The sequence below is a fragment of the Eschrichtius robustus genome, chromosome 12, assembly GCF_028021215.1.
Source record: "Eschrichtius robustus isolate mEscRob2 chromosome 12, mEscRob2.pri, whole genome shotgun sequence".
NCBI lineage: Eukaryota > Metazoa > Chordata > Mammalia > Artiodactyla > Eschrichtiidae > Eschrichtius > Eschrichtius robustus.
This window is the reverse complement of record NC_090835.1, coordinates 52276721-52295873: the sequence shown is the minus strand read 5'-3', so window position 1 is coordinate 52295873 and position 19153 is coordinate 52276721. Positions and strand designations below refer to the sequence as shown.

General features: G+C 40.1%; 1 protein-coding gene across 2 annotated transcripts in view; it reads right to left on the bottom strand.

Annotated features, from left to right (window-relative positions):
• The window catches only part of UBP1 (upstream binding protein 1), a 67771-nt gene that overhangs the window by 26269 nt on the left and 22349 nt on the right, over positions 1 to 19153 (bottom strand). For both annotated transcript variants that reach the window (XM_068558545.1, XM_068558548.1), the window contains one exon: positions 67 to 143. In XM_068558545.1, coding sequence (XP_068414646.1) covers positions 67 to 143 — 77 coding nt within the window. The remainder of the gene's footprint in view (positions 1 to 66; positions 144 to 19153) is intronic.

The window sequence follows — 19153 nt, the reverse complement described above, 5'->3', positions numbered from 1 at the left end:
CAGCAAAACTGCTACTTTTTTGAGTCACTGTAGTATCTTTTAGGAATTTAAACAGATGGTCCTTACCTTTACCAGTTTTCCAGTGATCTCAGGCACATCTCCCATTTTCCGATTATCCAGCATGCGAATTTCATAAGACTGACCTATTATTAAAAATTGTGTATCAAAAACAATCCATATAAAGAACATCACTCTGTGTTAACAAAAATTCATCTCAAACATACGACTGCCCAATATTAATTTCTAAAGAAGCAAACTCAGGTTAATCTTTCTCTTCCCTGCAAATCATATCCTTTCCTTCTTCCACTCTCAAAGAAGATTGAGGAGTTCCTCAGTTTACTTTCCTCTGTTACCCTCTCACACTCATTATCTGAGACCAATTTTTCGTAACAGCTTTATTGAGGTATAACTTACATGCCATAAAATTCACCCTTTTAAAGTGTACAATTAACTGGTTTTTAGTAAATGCAGAGTTGTGCAGCCAAAACTGCTATTAATTTTAGAGCACCTTCATCATCAAAAAGAAAACTCATACCCATGAGCAGTCCCTTCTCATCCACCCACCCCCAGCCCCTCACAACCACTCATCAATCTACTTTCTTTCTCTTGGGATTTGGTTGCTTTAGCCGGTTGATATAAATGGAATCACACAACAGGTGGCCTTTTGTGACTGGCTTTTTCACTTAAATGTTTCCAAGGTTCATCCAGGTTGTAGCACATGTCAGTCTTTCCTATTTATGGCCAAATTATTCAACTGAATGCATACACCACACTTCGTTTATTCATTCAACAGTTGACAGACATCTGGGTTGTTTCTACTTTTTGGCTATTATGAATAATGATACTAGGAACATTTGTGGACAGGTTTTTGTGTAAACCAAGGTCAAATTTTAATCCTGGAGCTTTTTGCCATGTGTCCAATGAACCCAACTCACATCTTGTCACTGCTCAATTAGGGTCCATAAAAAAAACACGAATAGAAACTCACACACCAATCTATTTAATTAGGAAAATAAGCTGCTGCTGCCAAAAGTTAGTAATATGCTCCAAATCCACAAAAAAGATGTTTGGATTATCTGTCATTAAATAATAAAAATGACAGCATAATTTGATATGCAGAAAATTAGTAGTAATTAAAGAGTGCTTCTAGTACCATATGAAGTTGAGGCTCTTTATAATAAAACTACCAATACCTTGTCCACACTCCACTGGGCTTACAAAAATATACAAAGAGTACAAGATCATAGGGTCAAAACATACCAGTTACCAAAATACAACTAAATCACTCCAAGGTTGGTGAAGGAAAACAACTGCTATAAACACCACTAAGGAACAGTCAAATTCATTCAACACACTGAGAGAGATTAAACTAAAAACACCCTTATGGTAAGAGAGATTTTTTTAAAAAGTTAAATCTGCAGCATACTTAACAACGGATCTGAACCTGGAAAAAGAATAAACAATAATTTCTTTAAAAAAGGAAATGAATATCCAGGAGTGGTCACGAACTGCCTCTGCTCCCAGTGCATGCTCTGGGGGTGTGCCTCAGCCGCTGCCAGACCAGACACCAGCCGTGGCATCTGCACACCCCCTCCCCTATCAGGGGGTAATGACCAGCACACGCTGAGTAAAGAGGCAACAGGCATCCATACTAAAAACAGCCTTCGTACCAAATATATTAAACACGTACAAGCTACACAGGGACACCCCCACATAAACGGCCCTCTAAGACCAAAGTAGGTAACTGTTTCTCCTAAACTCACAGAGTAAGATAAACACAAGTAAAATGAAGAAGCAGAGAAACCACTCCCAGTTAAAAGACCAACAGAATTACCCTGAAAGAACAAACAATGAAGCAGACCTCTTCAGTCTAATAGACACCGATTTCAAAAAAGAGGCAATGGAAATACTGAAGGAATTAAGAAAGGCTATTGACAGGGCTTCCCTGGTGGCGCAGTGGTTGAGAGTCTGCCTGCCAATGCAGGGGACACGGGTTCGAGCCCTGGTCTGGGAAGATCCCACATGCCGCAGAGCAACTAGGCCCGTGAGCCACAACTACTGAGCCTGCGCGTCTGGAGCCTTTACCCCGCAATAAGAGAGGCCACGACAGTGAAAGGCCCGTGCACCGCGATGAAGAGTGGCCCCCGCTTGCCGCAACTAGAGGAAGCCCTCGCACAGAAACGACGGCCCAACACAGCCAAAAATAAATAAATTAATTAACTAATTAAAAAAAAAGAAAGGCTATTGACAGAAATGCAGATTACTGTAAGAAAAACAGCTAGAAACTATAAAGAGGAACCAAGAAAAAATAGAAAACTCATTTGCAGAGATGAAAGCTGAGCTAAAGGCAATGAATAGCAGAAAGAAAAATACAGAAGAACAAGTAACTGGAAGATAAAATAATGGAAACCACCCAATCAAGACAGCAGACAGAAAGCCAAATGAAAAAAAAATGAAAGCAATATAAGAGACCTATGGGATAATATAAAGCATGCCAACCTACGCATACTAGGAATTCCAGGAGAGGAAGAAAGAGAAAAGAGGACTGAAAATGTATCTGAAGAAATTATGGCTGAAAAGTTTCCAAACCTAAAGAAGGAACCAGATATCCAGGTACAGGAAGCCCGGAGGGTCCCAAACAAGATAAATCCCAAACAGACCTACACCAAGACATATTATAACAAAAATAGCAAAACTTAAAGACAGAGGATTTTAAAGGCAGCAAGAGTTCATTACAAGGGAACCCCCATAAACCTATCAGCTGGTTTCTATACAGAAACACTGCAGGCCAGAAGGGAGTGGCAAGATATTGGGTTGGCCAAAAAATTCATTCAGGTTTCCCCGTACCATCTTATGGCAAAACCGAAACGAACTTTCTGGCCAACCCAACATATTCAGTCCTGAAAGGGAAAAATGTGTAACCTAGGATACTCTACCCAGCAAGATTATCATTTAGAATGGAAGAAGAGATAAAGAATTTCTCAGACAAGCAAAAACTAAAAGAATACAGCAATACTAAACCCATTCTAAAGGAAATATTGAAAGGTCTTCCCTAAATAGAAATGAAGAATCTATAGGAAAGAGAAAATCACAACTGGAAAATAAATCATTTAAATAAGCCAGTAGATTTTAAAAAATTAAAAAATTTCTGTGAAAGTGATGATAACCACAATGAACAGCAAAAGGATAAACATGAAGATGTAAAACAGGACACCAAAATTGTAAAATGGGGGCTTCCCTTGTGGCGCAGTGGTTAAGAATCCGCCTGCCAATGCAGGGGGCACGGGTTCGAGCCCTGGTCCGGGAGGATCCCACATGCTGCAGAGCAGCTGGGCCCGTGCGCCACAGCTGCTGAGCCTGCACTCTGGAGCCCGCGAGCCACAGCTGCTAAGCCCACATGCCACAACTGCTGAGGCCTGTGCGCCTGGAGCCTGTGCTCCGCAACGGGAGAGGCCACCGCGATGGGAGGCCTGTGCACCGCGGCAGGGAGTGACCCCCGCTTGCCACAACTGGAGAGAGCCCGCCTGCAGCAGCGAAGATCCAACGCAGCCAAAAATAAATAAGTAAATTAATGAATTTTTTAAAAAATTGTAAAATGGGGAGCAGGGAAGAAAATGTAGAATTTGTTCTCCCTAAAATGTTTTTGAGCCTATATGACTATCAGTCTAAGGCAAGTAGATATAGGAAGGGGTTAACATACTTGAAAAACAGGGTAATCACAAATCAAAAACATAGAACAGATTCACAGAAACCAAAACGAAGAGAACATAAGTATAATATCAATACAAAAGAAAATCATCAGAACACACACACACACACACACACACAAGAACAAAGAAGAAGGGACGGAAAAGAAATAAAAATCAATGGGAAAATAAGGTTTAAAATGGCAATAAATATTGGGTTGGCCAAAAAGTTCCTTTGGTTTGTAAGTAAAAATAAGATACATTTTTCATTTTCACCAAGAACTTTATTGAACAATGTATTCACCATTTTCTTCCACTACCTTCTGCCATTTTTCAGGAAACTTCATAATTCCATCTTTGCAAAACTTTTTATCTTTTTAGGTAAAGAACTGTTCCAGATGCCTTTTATAGTCTTCCAGGGAATTGAAATTTTTTCCATGAAGAGAATTTTGTAAAGACCAAAATAAATGGAAATCCGAAGGCGCAATGTCTGGTGAATAGGGCAGATGAATCAGAACTTCCCAGCCAAGCTGTAACAGTTCTTGCCTGGTCATCAAAGAAACATGTGGTCTTGCGTTATCCTGATGGAAGATTATGTGTTTTCTGTTGACTAATTCTGGATTCTTTTTGTCAAGTGCTGCTTTCAGTTGGTCTAATTGGGAGCAGTAATTGTTAGAATTAATCGTTTGGTTTTCCGGAAGGAGCTCATAATAGAAGACTCCCTTCAATCCCACCATATACATAATATCACCTATTTGGATGACGACCGGCCTTTGGTGGGGTTGGTGGTGGTGGTTCATTTCGCTTACCCCACAATCTCTTCCATTCCACATTATTGTACAGTATCCATTTTTCATCGCCTGTCATTTTGTTTTAAAAACAGAACGGTTGTGTTACGTTTAAGTAGAGAATCGCATGCAGAAATACAGTCAAGAAGTTTTTTTTTCGCTTAACTTACGTGGAACCCAAACATCAAAGCGATGAACATAACCAAACTGGTGCAAATGATTTTCAATGCTCGATTTGGATATTTTGCTTATGTCAACTATCTGCTGCGTGGTACAATGTTGATTGTTCTCAATGAATGTCTCAATTTGATCGCTATCAACCTCAACTTCTCTACCTGACCGTAGAGCAACGTCCAGCAAGAAATCTCCAGCACGAAACCTCGCAAACCACTTTTGACATGTTCAATCAGTCACAGCACCTTCTCCATACACTTCACAAATTTTTTTTGCGTTTTTACCTTTCTTGAAATGATAAACCATAATATGCTGAAAATGTTGCTTTTTTCTTCCATCTTCAATATTAAAATAGCTACACAAAAATTCACCAATTTCGATAATTTTTTTTTTAATGCACGCTGATATGATAGCTGTCACAATAGAGTGTAACAAAATTGTTTCGAATGAAGTTAAAGAGAACTAAGCAATACTAAAGCCAGCTTACAGAAAAAAGGCAAATGAACTTTTGGGCCAACCCAATACACAGCTATCAATAATTACCTCAAATGTCAATGGACTAAATGTTTCAATCAAAAGACAAAGAGTGGCATACTGGATTAAAAAATAAGAGGCTACAATGTGCTGCCTACAAGTGACCCACTTTAGGGCAAAGGACACACACAGATTGAAAGGAAGGGGATGGAAAAAGATACTTCATGCAAACGGAAATGATAAGAAAGTGGGGGTCGTAATACTCATAGCAGAAAAAATAGACTTTAAAATAAAGGCCATAAAGAAGGACACTATATAATGATAAGAGAATCAATACAAGAAGATGATTTTACATATATGCACTTAATAAAGGAACACCCAAATACATAAAACAAAGACTAACGAAACATAAAGGGACAAAGTGACAATACAACAACAGTAGGAGACTTTAACACCTCACTGACATCAATGAACATATCTTCTAGACAGAAAATCAATAAGGCAACAGAGATCCTAAATGATACAAGTTAGACTTAATTGATATTTTCAGGACATTACATCCAAAATATCCAGAATACACATTCTTTTCAAGTGCACATGGAACATTCTCTAGGACTGACCACATACTAAGGCACAAAACAAGCCTCAACAAACTTAAGAGTACAGGAATTATCTTAAGCATCTTTTCTGACGACAACGGCAGGAAACTAGAAATAAACCACAGAAAAAGAAATGAGAAAAAAAAACACGATTACATGGAGACAAAACAACATGGTACTAGAAAAACAATGGGTCAATGATGAAATCAAAGAGGAAATTAGAAAATACCTTAAGACAAATGACAATGAAAACACAACCACACAAAATCTATGGGATGCAGCAAAAGCAGTTCTTAGAAGGAAGTTCACAGAAATACAGGCCTTCCTCAAGAAACAAGAAAAATCTCAAACAACCTAACTTATCATTTAAAAGAATTAGAAAAAGAAGAACAAACAAAACCTAAAGTCAGAATGAAGGAAATAATAACTATCAGAGAGGAAATAAATTGAGAAGAAAATAAAAAACAATAGAAAAAAAAATTCAATAAAACCAAGAGCCGGTTCTTTGAAAGGATAAACAAGACTGACAAACTGCTGGCCAAGCTCAACAAGAAGAAAAGAGAACCCAAATAAACAAAGTAACAAATGAAAAAGGAGGCCTAACAACTGATACTGCAGAAATACAAAAAACCATAAGGGAATACTAGGAATAATTACATGCCAACAAATTCGACAACCTAGAAGAAATGGAAAAGTTTCTAGAAACATACAGCCCACCAAAACTGAATCAAGAAAAAATAGATAATTTGAACAGATAGATCACTAGAAGTGAAATAGAATCTGCAACTAAAAAAAAAAACTCCCTATGAACAAAAGTCCAGGACCAGATGGCTTCTACCAAACATATAAAGAAGAACTCATACCTATCCTTCTCAAACTCTTCCAAAAAAACTGAAGCGGGGGGAACACTCCCAAGTGCATTCTATGAAGCCACCATCGTTCTGATACCAAAACCAAAGACACCACGAAAAAAGAAAATTACAGGCCAGTATCTCTGATGAATATAGATGCAAAAATTCTCAACAAAATATTAGCAAACCGAATCCAACAACACATAAAAAGGATTATATACCATGATCAAGTTGGATTCATTCCAGAGTTACAAGGATGGTTCAACATGTGAGAATGAATCAATGTGATATACCACATCAACAAAAGACAAAAGCCACATGATCATCTCAAAGACACAGAAAAAGCATTTGACAAAATTCAACATCCATTCATGATAAAAAACTCTTACCAAAGTGGATATAGAGGAAACATATCCCAACATAATAAAAGCCATTTATGACAAACCCACAGCCAATATAATACTCAATTGTGAAAAGCTGAAAGCCTTCCTGCTAAAATCTGGAACAAGACAAGGATGCTCATTCTCACCACTCCTATTCAACATAGTATTGGAAGTCCTAGCCAGAGCAATCAGACAAGAAAACGAAACAAAAGGTATCCAAATTGGAAGGGAAGAGGTAAAACTGTCACTATATGCAGATGACATGATACTATTTATAGAAAACCCTAAGGACTCCACACAAAAACCACTAGATCTAATAAACGAATTCAGCAAAGTATCAGGATACAAGATTATCATTCAGAAATCAGTTGCATTTCTTTACACCAACCATGAAATCAGAAAGAGAACGTAAAAAAACAAAACCTTTTAAAATTGCAACCCCCAAAATAAAATACCTATGAATAAACCTGACCAAAGAGGTGAAAGACTTATATGCTGAGAACTATAAAACATTAATAAAGGAAACTGAAAATGATTCAAAGAAATGGAAAGATATCTCATGCTCTTGGATTTGAATATTGTTAAAATGGCCATATTACCCAAAGCAATCTACAGACTTAATGCAATCCCCATCAAATTACCCATGACATTTTTCACAGAACTAGAACAAGTAATCCTAAATTGATATGGAACCATAAAACATCCAGAATTGCCAAAGCAATCCTGATGAAAAAGAGCAAACAGGAGGCATAACCATCCCAGATTTCAGACACTACTACACAGCTACAGTAATCAGTGTTGTACTGCCACAAAAGCAGACATACAGACCAATAGAACAGAATAGCGAGCCACACCTACGGTCAATTAACCTTCGACAAAGGAGGCAAGAATATAAAATGGAAAAAAGACAGGCTCTTCAGCAAGCGGTGTTGGGAAATTGGACAGCCACATGTAAATCAATGAAGTTAGAACACACCCTCTCACCATACGCAAAAATAAACTCAAATGGCTTAAAGACTTAAAAGACATTACACTGTAAAACTCCTAAAAGAGAACATAGGCAAAACATTCTCTGACATAAATCATACCAATATTTCTTAGGTCAGTCTTCCAAGGCAACAGAGATAAAAACAAAAATAAATGAGACCGAATCAAACTTACAACGTTTTGCACAGCAAAGGAAACCATAAACAAAATGAAAAGACCACCTACAGAATGGGAGAAAATATCTGCCAACAATGCAACAGACAGGGTCTTAATTTCCAAAATGTACAAATAGCTCATAAAACTGAACACCAAATTTACAAACAACCCAATCGAAAAATCAGCAGACCTAGAGAGACATTTCTCCAAAGAAGAAATACAGATGGCCAGTAGGAACATGAAAAGATGCTCAACATAGCTAATTATTAGAGAAGTATAAATCAAAACTTCAATAAGGTACCACCTCACACAGGTCAGAATGGCCATCATTAGAAAGTCTACAAATAACAAATGCTGCAGAGGGTGTGGAGAAAAGGGAACCCTCCTACACTGTTGGTGGGAATGTAAGCTGGTACAAGCGTTATGGAGAACAGTATGGAGGTTCCTCAGAAAACTAAAAATAGAATTACCATATGATCCAGCAATCCCACTCCAGGGCATATATCCAGACAAACCTATAATTCAAAAAGATAAAGGCACCCCTATGTTCATAGCAGCACTATTCATAATAGCCAAGACGTGGAAGCAACCTAAATGTCCACTAACAGACGAACTGATAAAGAAGATGTGGTAAACAGATAAAATACAATACTACTCAGCCATAAAAAAGAACAAAATAATGCCACTTGCAGCAACACGGATGCAACTAGAGATTATCATACTAAGTGAAGTAAGTCAGAAAGAGAAAAACAAATACCATATGATATGACTTACATGTGGAATCTAAAATATGACACAGGGGACTTCCCTGGTGGTCCAGTTTCAATGCAGGGGGTGTGGGTTCAACCCCTGGTCGGGGAGCTAGGATCCCACATGCCTTGAGGCCAAAAAACCAAAACATAAAACAGAAGCAATATTGTAATAAATTTAATAAAGACTTTTTTTTTAAAAATAAGACCTGTGCCAGGTCTTAGTAGTGGTATGTGGGATCTTTTACTTGGGGCATGCAAACTCTTAGCTGTAGCATGTGGGATCTAGCTCCCTGACCAAGGATCGAACCCAGGCCCCTTGCATTGGGAGCATGGAGTCTTAGCCACTGGACCACCAGGGAAGCCCCAATAAAGACTTTAAAAAGTGACACAAATGAACCTATCTATGAAACAGAAACAGAATCACGGACATAGAGAACAGACTAGTGGTTGCCAAGGGGGACGGGAGTGGGAGGGGGAGGGATTGGGAGCTGGGGATTAGCAGATATAAACTAGTATATATAGAATGGATAAACAACAAGGTTCTACTATATAGCACCAGGAACTATGTTCAATATCCTGTGATAAACCATGACGGAAAAGAATATGAAAAAGAATATGTGTGTGTGTGTGTGTGTGTGTGTGTATAACTGTATCACTTTACTGTACAGCAGTATTTAACACAACATTGTAAATCAACTATACTTCAATTTAAAAAGTTAAAAAATAAAAGATTTTTAAAAAGCAAATGAATAGATATCATTGATAAATACACCATTACATATCTGAAATTACACTCAACCTCAAGAATTTAGGACACAAAAATTAACAAAATGTTTGTGCTGATTATCAGATCAACAAAAAATGTTTAATTAATTTAAAAAATCAAGTGGGTAAAGATGGGGGAGAAATAAGCACATAAAATGTGGGGAAATGTAAACTGATAAACTTTCTGAAAGGTAGTCTGCCTGCACCTGTTAACAAGTTAAATACGGCATCTTTTGACTCAGGGATTCTGATTAGCATGAGGGGGAATATTTGCACCTCACATTAGTCACAGAGGGCTTATCTCCCTAGTACCGAAGGAAAAGAACTCTTACAAAATTGCTAACAAATGCCCAACAACCCTAGCAGAAAATGAGCAAATGACATGACCATGTACTTCACACAAAAGAAGGAAAGCCAACAGTTCTTAAACATATTAAAAGACATTCGAGGGCTTCCCTGGTGGCACAGTGGTTAAGAATCCGCCTGCCAAGGCAGGGGACACGGGTTTGAGCCCTGGTCTGGGAAGATCCCACATGCCGCGGAGCAACTAGGCCCGTGCGCCACAACTACTGAGCCCGCACACCTAGAACCCGAGCTCCGTAACAACCACAACTCGCCACAACTAGAGAAGGCCCGCACGCAGCAACGAAGACCCAACGCAGCCAAAAATAAATAAATAAATAAATTTATTTATTTTAAAAAAAAAAAAGAAAGAAAAAGACATTCGACCTCTGGGAATTCCCTGGTGGTCCAGCAGTTAGGATGCCGTGCTTCCACTGCCAGGATGCCGGGTTATATCCCTGGTCAGGGACCTAATAAGATCCTGCAAGGAGCGACACATGGCCAAGAAAAAAAAAAAAGACCTTCAGACATTTGAACTCCATCAGAGACATGCAAGTTAAAGCCACACTGAAATGGCTTTTCACCTATCAGATTAGCACGAATCTCTCAGTTTGAGATGTCGTGGCTAAAGGGAAAGTCACTCTCATCTATGGACAGTAGAGGTGGAGATGGTTTAAGAAGCAGTTGTCACTCTGGAGAGATTCTGAAGGTAGAGCCTATGCGTTTTCTGGTATATTAATTAAAGTGTGAGAGAAAGAGCAGCTGAGGGTTACTCCAGATTTTTGGCTAAGGAACTTCCCGACACGGGGAAGATCACAAGAAGCAGATCTGAGAGAAAATCAAGGAGTGCGACTGCATACATTTTATCAAGTTGATTTATAAATCTGAGAATAACCCAAAGAAAAGCAGCCTGTGAGATGGGAGGTGGACCAAATGCACAAGGAGGGAGGGAGAACTTCTCTCGCCAGGATTCCCTTGTGGTCCTCAAAAACTCAAAATTCTAAGGATTGAAAAAGATCAAAGGAAGAAATCTCAATGTGCCTTATCTTCTTTTGTATTATTTTTCCTCCTCAACCTTAGGATATTTCTGTGATCAATATAAAGTTCAATCTGTTTCCATGAACAGATCTCAGGCTTGGCTGCTCCTGTATTAAAGCACTATAGATTTTTATTCTTCTGAAGTCAAAAGCATGTTTTTAAAAAAGGCTCTGTAACACTTATTATGCTTCAAATGATTTCCCTGTTGGAAACTATGTATGTCCTAGCTTTCTTCCTTCTTCAGTTTTATCCCACGTCTCTCACTATCTAGAAATCCTTCCCCACCAAGTTTTACTCAATGGCAATATCCACTGATATACTACCAGACTTATATTGGTTCAATTTCTCCTTCTATTTGATCCCCCTCCATCATTCTCCTAATAAAACAACTTCCTGAAATGTTAGCCTAGGTTCCAAATGAAATATTAAAAAGGTCCCACTACCAACGAAGTATAAACTTAACACAAACTGCAATACTCTAAAAGTTACTAGTCCCATTTTTAGCTTTATCTTCTGAATTTACCTGTCACGTTTGGATTTGTTTACTCCTTTCTTGGCTTAGAAAAGCAAAAGCACTGACAGAATTGAAAAATATAAGTGCTATGAGTTCATGTCCCCACCTACCTTTGAATATAGAGTGTTAAGATGGACTCCAGAGCAAAACGGAGCCCAAGGTGTGACAGATCCACCTTGGTTAAGTTCAAAGCATTTATTTCTAAGGTCCTAATACAGAACTTTAATCTATAACAAGAACCAAAGCTAACCTCAAGGAAATCTACCACAGTGTAAAATGAACTTACCAAAAAATATATTTTCTTTTTTGAAGCGTCAATCATTTAACAGTATTTTTAATCTAGTAGACATGCTACTTTATTTCCTAGGACCTAAAACTTATTTGCAAGGTAGCTAATATTGGTTAATTAACAGGGTGCTCCAAGTAGAATTTGGCCTCCACATGAACAGGTATTTCTGATCTAATAGCAGCAATAAGCTGATCTGGAATAAATCAACGGTTTAAGATCAGAAGTCTCACTCATGGGACTTCCCTGGTGGCACAGAGGTTAAGAATTCACCTGGCAATGCAAGGGACACGGGTTCGATCCCTGGTCCAGGAAGATCCCACATGCCACAGAGCAGCTAAGCCCATGCGCCACAACTACTGAGCCCACGCGCCCTAGAGCCTGTGTGCTGCAACTAATGAAGCCTGCATGCTCTAAGGCCTGCGTGCCGCAACTACTGAGCCCACGTGCTGCAACTACTGAAGCCTGTGCGCCTAGAGCCCGTGGTCCACAACAAGAAAAGCCACTGCAATGAGCCATGCACCGCAATAAAGAGTAGCCCTCGCTCGCCGCAACTAGAAAAAGCCTGTGCGCAGCAACGAAGACCCGACACAGCCAAAATATAATAAAAAATTAAATAAATAAAAATGAATAGTAAGATATTCCTATTAAAAAAAAACAAAAAAAACAAGAAGTCGTGTCACTCATATCATGGTGGGGAAGCATCATGGATTCAGCTGGGGCTACTGGACAAGGGGCAGCCTATTCCAGCCAGATCCCTGCCCAAAGGGATAGGCAACTGCTTACTCCCCTTTCTGTGGCTCCATATTGGGACTACAGTTTTTTTACTTCACAAAGTTAGAGGTTTAGGGACTTCCCTGGCGGTCCAGTGGTTAAGAATCTGCCTTCTAATGCAGGCGACGTGGGTTCGATCCCTGGTCGGGGAACTAAGACCCGCACATGCTGTGGGGCAACTAAGCCCGTGAGCTCCAGAGTCTGCGCACCACAACTAGAGAGCCCACACGCCACAACGAAAGATCCCGCATGCCGCAACTAAGGCCCGACGCAGCCACATAAATAAATAAACAAATACTTAATAATAATTTTTTTTAAAGTTAGAGGTTTAAGTTTTCTCATTACCTAAGAGCTGAGAAGGACAGCTGCCCAGGCATAACCAGGAAAACACAAATACAGCTTTTAAACTCTGTGCTTCTATCATTCAAAACAGTACAAAAGCCGACACTCTAAAGCATCAGTACTTGTTCCAATTTCTACCTGACTGATGAAGTTAAGACTACACAGAATTATTTTTCTTTATGTTACACAATGGTATTACACAGTGGCAAATATTCTTTAGCAACAGGTGCTCCGGAGGCAGAAGGTGAGCAATGAGCTTGAAGGGGAGGCTACTAGGAGTGACCAAGCTATGGCCTGAGAATGGCTACAGCCCCACCTATGTGTCAACGCTCTTCTGAGGAAATCTGTCTATAAGAAGTGGTGGTGAGGGGACGCTCACATATTTGCCTGAATATTCAAAGTAATAAAAAGCTGAAGCATGGTCCCCAGACCAGCAGCATCGGCATCACTTGGAAACTCATCAGAAATACAAATTCTCCAGCCCCGCTCCAGACCCACTGACTCAGAAACTCTATCATGATAATCACGTTTGACAAGCCTTCTAGGTGATCCCAATGCATGCTATCGTTGGAGACCACTGCTCTGTGCAAAGCTACAAATATCCAGTCAGTCAATGTTTGTTTCTAGCACAAAGCATTCCGGACCTTCTCCTGGGAATAACTTGTCTATGTCAAAATTAAGAACGAAGTCATTCTAAAGCTGTTTAAAGTAAATTACATTATGATTCCTTTATAAGTAACCAAAATTCATTAAATAGTCATTTATTATTTGACAGGATTGTAAATCCTGTAACAGTCTAGGATAGCGCTCACTCCAATACACACACATGCTCCACAAATCCACTTATCCTCATATATGTTCATTACACGTGTATACAGTCCATATATTTGAATATACATATATGCGCACATTTACACACACACACACACACACACACACACACTCCTGCGTGCAAGGGCTCAGGGTTCATTAGATGCCCATTTCAAGACCCAGCTTTGACTGGGCCTTCAGAGATAAACTAGGAGGCAGTAAGTACTATAGTATGCAGAGTGTTTCTGTCTAAAATCTTAAGAGTAAATGACAGCCACACTATGGAAACAGCTCTGATACACAACAGTAGCTCATTATGCACCACTCTGGAGATCATCTACATAGTACACATTTGCCTTGGTTGATGGGTTAGTTTCCTATTGCTGCTGTAACAAATTTCCACAAACTCAGTGGCTTAAAACTATGCAAATTTATTATCACACAGTTCTAGAGTTCAGAAGTCCAGAATGGGTCTAGTGGGCTAAAATGAAGCTGTCAGCAGGCTGCATTCCTTCTGGAGGCTGTAGGGGAAAATCTACTTCCTTGACTTTATCTACTTCTTGAAGTAGCCTACATCCATTAGTTTGTGGCAGTCTTCCTTCCTCCATCTTCAAATCTCCCTCTGACTCCTGACTCTCCTGCCTCCTTCTTTCACTTTTAAGGACCCTTGTGATTTCACTGGGCCACCTGAATAATCCAGAATAATTTCTCCATCTCAACAGCCTTAATTAAATCATACTGCAAAGTGCCTTTTGGTATAAGGTTAAAATATTCACAGGTTTTGGGGATTAGGATACGGACATCTTCAAGGCACCATTATTCTACCTGCCACAGTTGCTAAGCAGTGCAAACATGTTATTTCTACAGTTCAAAACTCTGCTACAGGGGGACTTTCCTGGTGGTCAATATTGTTAAGAATCCGCCTTCCAATGCAGGGGACGTGGGTTTGATCCCTGGTCGGGGAACTAAGATCCCACATGCCACAGGGCAACTAAGCCTGCCCGCTCTAGAGCCCGCATGCCACAACTAGAGAGCCCGCATGCTGCAACGAAAGATCCCGTATGCCACAACTAAGACCCGATGCAGCCAAATAAATAAATATTAAAACAAACAACAACAAACAAACTCTGCTACAGGCTTATTTAAAAGATTGTAGGGACTTCCCTGGTGGCACAGTGGTTAAGAATACACCTGCCAATGAAGGGGACATGGGTTCGAGCCCCGGTCCGGGAAGATCCCACATACCTCGGAGCAACTAAGCCCGTGCACCACAACTACTGAACCTGAGCTCTAGATCCCGCAAGCCACAACTACTGGAGCCCGCGCTCCTAGAAGCCATGCTCTGCAACAGGAGAAGCCACTGCACCACAACGAAGAGTAGCCCCGCCCTGCTCCGCTCGCTGCAACTAGAGAAAGCCCGTGCGCAGCAACAAAGACCCAATGCAGCCGAAATAAATTAAAAAAAAAAAAAAAAGATTGTAATCATACTTGCCAACAAACCTGGCAAAAATCCTGAGTCATTCATTACACAGGTATCTAGTCCCAGGGTTGCATTCTAACCATTTGTAAAAATTGCTCATGTATCTGCCATAGAAAACTAATACGTCAGCCAAGGTCTAATCATTTGGTTTTCCAGTACAATCAGAAACCATTAAAGCTATCTAGTTATAAATAATAGTAACAGGAGCAAAGGCTAGTGTGCTTCCTATGTGCTGGCCACCTTATAAGTGCATTACACATATTAACTCAATTTAATTCTCAGCTACCTTAGGTGGGGGTTATTTTATTAAGGAACCTGCCTGGACAAGCAAGTGGTGTAATGGGATCTAAACACAGGCAGCCTGGCCCCAGAGACAGCTGATGACAACCGCTCACTGCTGCCCTCTACCTCTCACCCCACTACATGCAGAAAAACATTTAAATCAGCAGTCACTGTAACGAGTTGACACATTTAAAAGGAACAAAAAGGTATGTGAATAATGTGTGTAAAGACATTCCATATGCAGCAGAGGTGCATATATCCTGGGCAGTTCTATCTCATTCTTCTACCAGGCATTACTTTAGGGATGGAAGTTCTCTCTTAAATTTCATCCTTTAGTGACAAGATCATTATATTCACCACAACTATGCTTAAGCATATAATTCAGTCATCACAGAATAAGTTTATTGGAATAAATAAAATATTAATGATACAGTATTTTTGTTATACAAAGGGTATCATTTAACAGGATTACAATCTTCTTAGGTGTCTAAAAAGGGTTCTAATTCAATGGCTACTTGGGGCCAGCGAGCAGAACTAGATAACTGGGAAGAAGAGTTTTATTGTATACTCTTTCATACCTTCTGAACTTTGAACCATGTATATAAATCATTTAGTTACACTGTTAAATTTTAAATGGTGACCATTAACTGAAAATTTAGAAAACACTGGAGCTGTTCTAGTAAAGAGACTCAGTGGTTAAGAAAATGAGATTTGGAATTAGAAATCTCTGGGTTTAAGTCGCTATAAAAAGCATGGTCAATCTAAAAAGATAACTGTAGGAAAAAATTACTCCCTCTAAAGCTTTAATATAAATTGGGGATAACTGTGCTTTCACTGTCACTATTATTTCCAAGTAACAGAGAAAAAAGTGACTGCTTAATTTCCCTCTCACTTATTATAATGAGTGGGGAAGCTTAAAAGGAATTAAAACCTGTGCTGATGAAGAACAACTTCAAGTGCCCTATCTAATCCCTTCTTTATAAAGCTTTTGTATCCTTTTTTGATAAACAAGGCAACACTGCCATGATGAGTCATTTTCCCTTGGTGGAGCTGAAGAGTTCATTTGAAGATAAGAAAATTAACTCATGAGTAAATCTGAATAAAAATCTAACTCCTAAGAACAGGAAGACTAAAGAGTAAATTATGTCAATACTTAACAGTCACACTATCAAAGGTGACACACAGATGATACTATACTAAAATGGGTCACTTAGACACATTTTACATACTTTGCAGAAACTTCCCAGGGCAATGTCACCCAGCTAAAAAATATCCATGGAATTTTACTGGAATTCCTAGATAAAAATCAACCACTTTTATTTTCCATATCTATGCCTGATTCTCTTTACACTATATATTTCAGGAAAGGCTTCTGTAAAAAAAATCAAAACTGTACATGCACTACTTAGAATGTTTCCTTTTGAAAAGTGAGTCTGATCAACTTAAGATACTCTGCTGGGGGATCGGATCAAGATGGCAGAGGAGTAGGATGTGGAGCTCACCTTCTCCCACAAATACATCAAAGATACATCTACAACCTAGAGACTGTCCTACAGAATGAAGTAAGTCAGAAAGAGAAAGACAAATACCGTATGCTAACACATATATATGGAATCTAAAAAAAAAAAAAGAAAATGGTCAGAAGAACCTAGGGGCAAGACGGGAATAAAGATGCAGACCTACTAGAGAATGGACTTAAGGATATGGGGAGGGGGAAGGGTAAGCTGGGACAAAGTGAGAGAGTGGCATGGACATATATACAGTACCAAACGTAAAATAGCTAGCTAGTGGGAAGCAGCCGCATAGCACAGGGAGATCAGCTCGGTGCTTTGTGACCACCTAGAGGGGTGGGATAGGGAGGGTGGGAGGGAGGGAGATGCAAGAGGGAAGAGATATGGGGACATATGTATATGTATAACTGATTCACTTTGTTACAAAGCAGAAACTGACACACCATTGTAAAGCAATTATACTCTAATAAAGATGTTAAAAAAAAAAATACATCTCCATGCGGACTGCTTCTCACAGAACATCTACTGGAGGCTGGCAGAACTCAGACTTCCAAAAGGGCAAGAAAATCTCCACATAACTGGGTAGGGCCAAAAAAAAAAAAAAAAAGAAAAGAAACAGAAAGAGAGAGAAATGAATCGGGACAGGACCTATGCCCCTGGGAGGGAGCTGTGAAAGAAGAAAGGTTCCTGCAACCTGGGAAGTCCCCTCACTGCCTGGGAGGTCAGCTGGGACAGAGGGGGAGGTTCGGAGCCTTGGAGGGGAGCACAGCAACCGGTCTGTGCAGGGCAAAGTGGAGAGAGACCTGCATAGATGGCTGGTGCCGCAGAGCAGCACTCCCCAGCCTGAGACGCTCGTCCGCTGGGTCGGGTAGGGGCTGGGTGCTGAGGCTCAGGCTTTGGAGGTCAGACCCAGAGGAGAGGACTGGGGTTGACTGTGTGGAGACGGCCTGAGGGGGCTAGGGTGTGGTGAGCTACAACCAAGGGAGTCCAGGAAGAAGCCTAGGCCTGCCAGAGAGGCAAGGCACCACTGTGGGGGGCATGCAAGGAGAGGGGTGGGCCGCCACAGAAGCTTCTTTCTCCGTGCCCACTCTCAGGCAGCAGGGCACCACCTACACGAGCTCCGGGGGCAGATGCAAGATGCCACTGCCATCTCAGAATCCAGAGGCTGACACGGATCACTGCCGCCGCAGAGCGTCCTGCAACTGAGCACCAAACGCTGTCCATGCCTACCCAGGAGCGTGCGCGACCTGCCACTGCTGCTGAGGGTCCCGCAACTGGGAGCCAACCGCTAGCCCCGCCTTCCGGGGAGTGTGTGCAGGTTGCATATCTGCACACCCCCTATCAAGGGGATAACGGCCAGCACACGTAGGGGAAAGAGATGGCAAGCAACCAAACCAAAAACAGCCCTCGTGCCAAAAAAAAAATTAAGCCTACACAAGCTACACAGGGATGCTCCCACATATAAACAGTCCTCCAAGACTAGAGTAGATAATCGTTTCTCCTGAACTCAGAGTTAAGAGAAACACAAGTAAAATGAAGAAGCAGAGGAACCACTCCCAGTTAAAAGACCAAGAGAATTCCCCTGAAAGAACAATGAAACGGACCTCTTCAGTCTAATAGACACCAAGTTCAAAAAGGAGATGATGAAAATACTGAAGGAATCAAGAAAGGATACTAACAGAAATGCACATTACTGTAAAAAGCAACTACAAACTATAAGGAGGAACCAAGAAAAATTAGAAAATTCATTTGCTAAGACAAAAGCTGAGCTAAAGGCAATGAATAGCAGAATGAATAATGCAGGAGAAAGAATAAGCAATCTGGAAGATAGAATAATGGAAATTACCCAAGCAAAACAGCAGTCAGCCAAATGAAAAAAAAGGAAAGCAATATAAGAGACCTATGGGATAATATAAAGTGTGCCAACCTATGCATAATAGGGATTCCAGAAAGAGAAGAAAAAGAAAAGGGGATTGAAAATGTATTTGAAGAAATGATGGCTGAAAACTTCCCAAACCTAAAGAAGGAAACAGATATACAGATATAGGAAGCATGGAGGGTCCCAAACAAGATGAACTCCAACAGACCTACATCAAGACATATTATAATAAAAATGGCAAAGTTAAAGATAAAAAGAGGATTCTAAAGGCAGCAAGAGA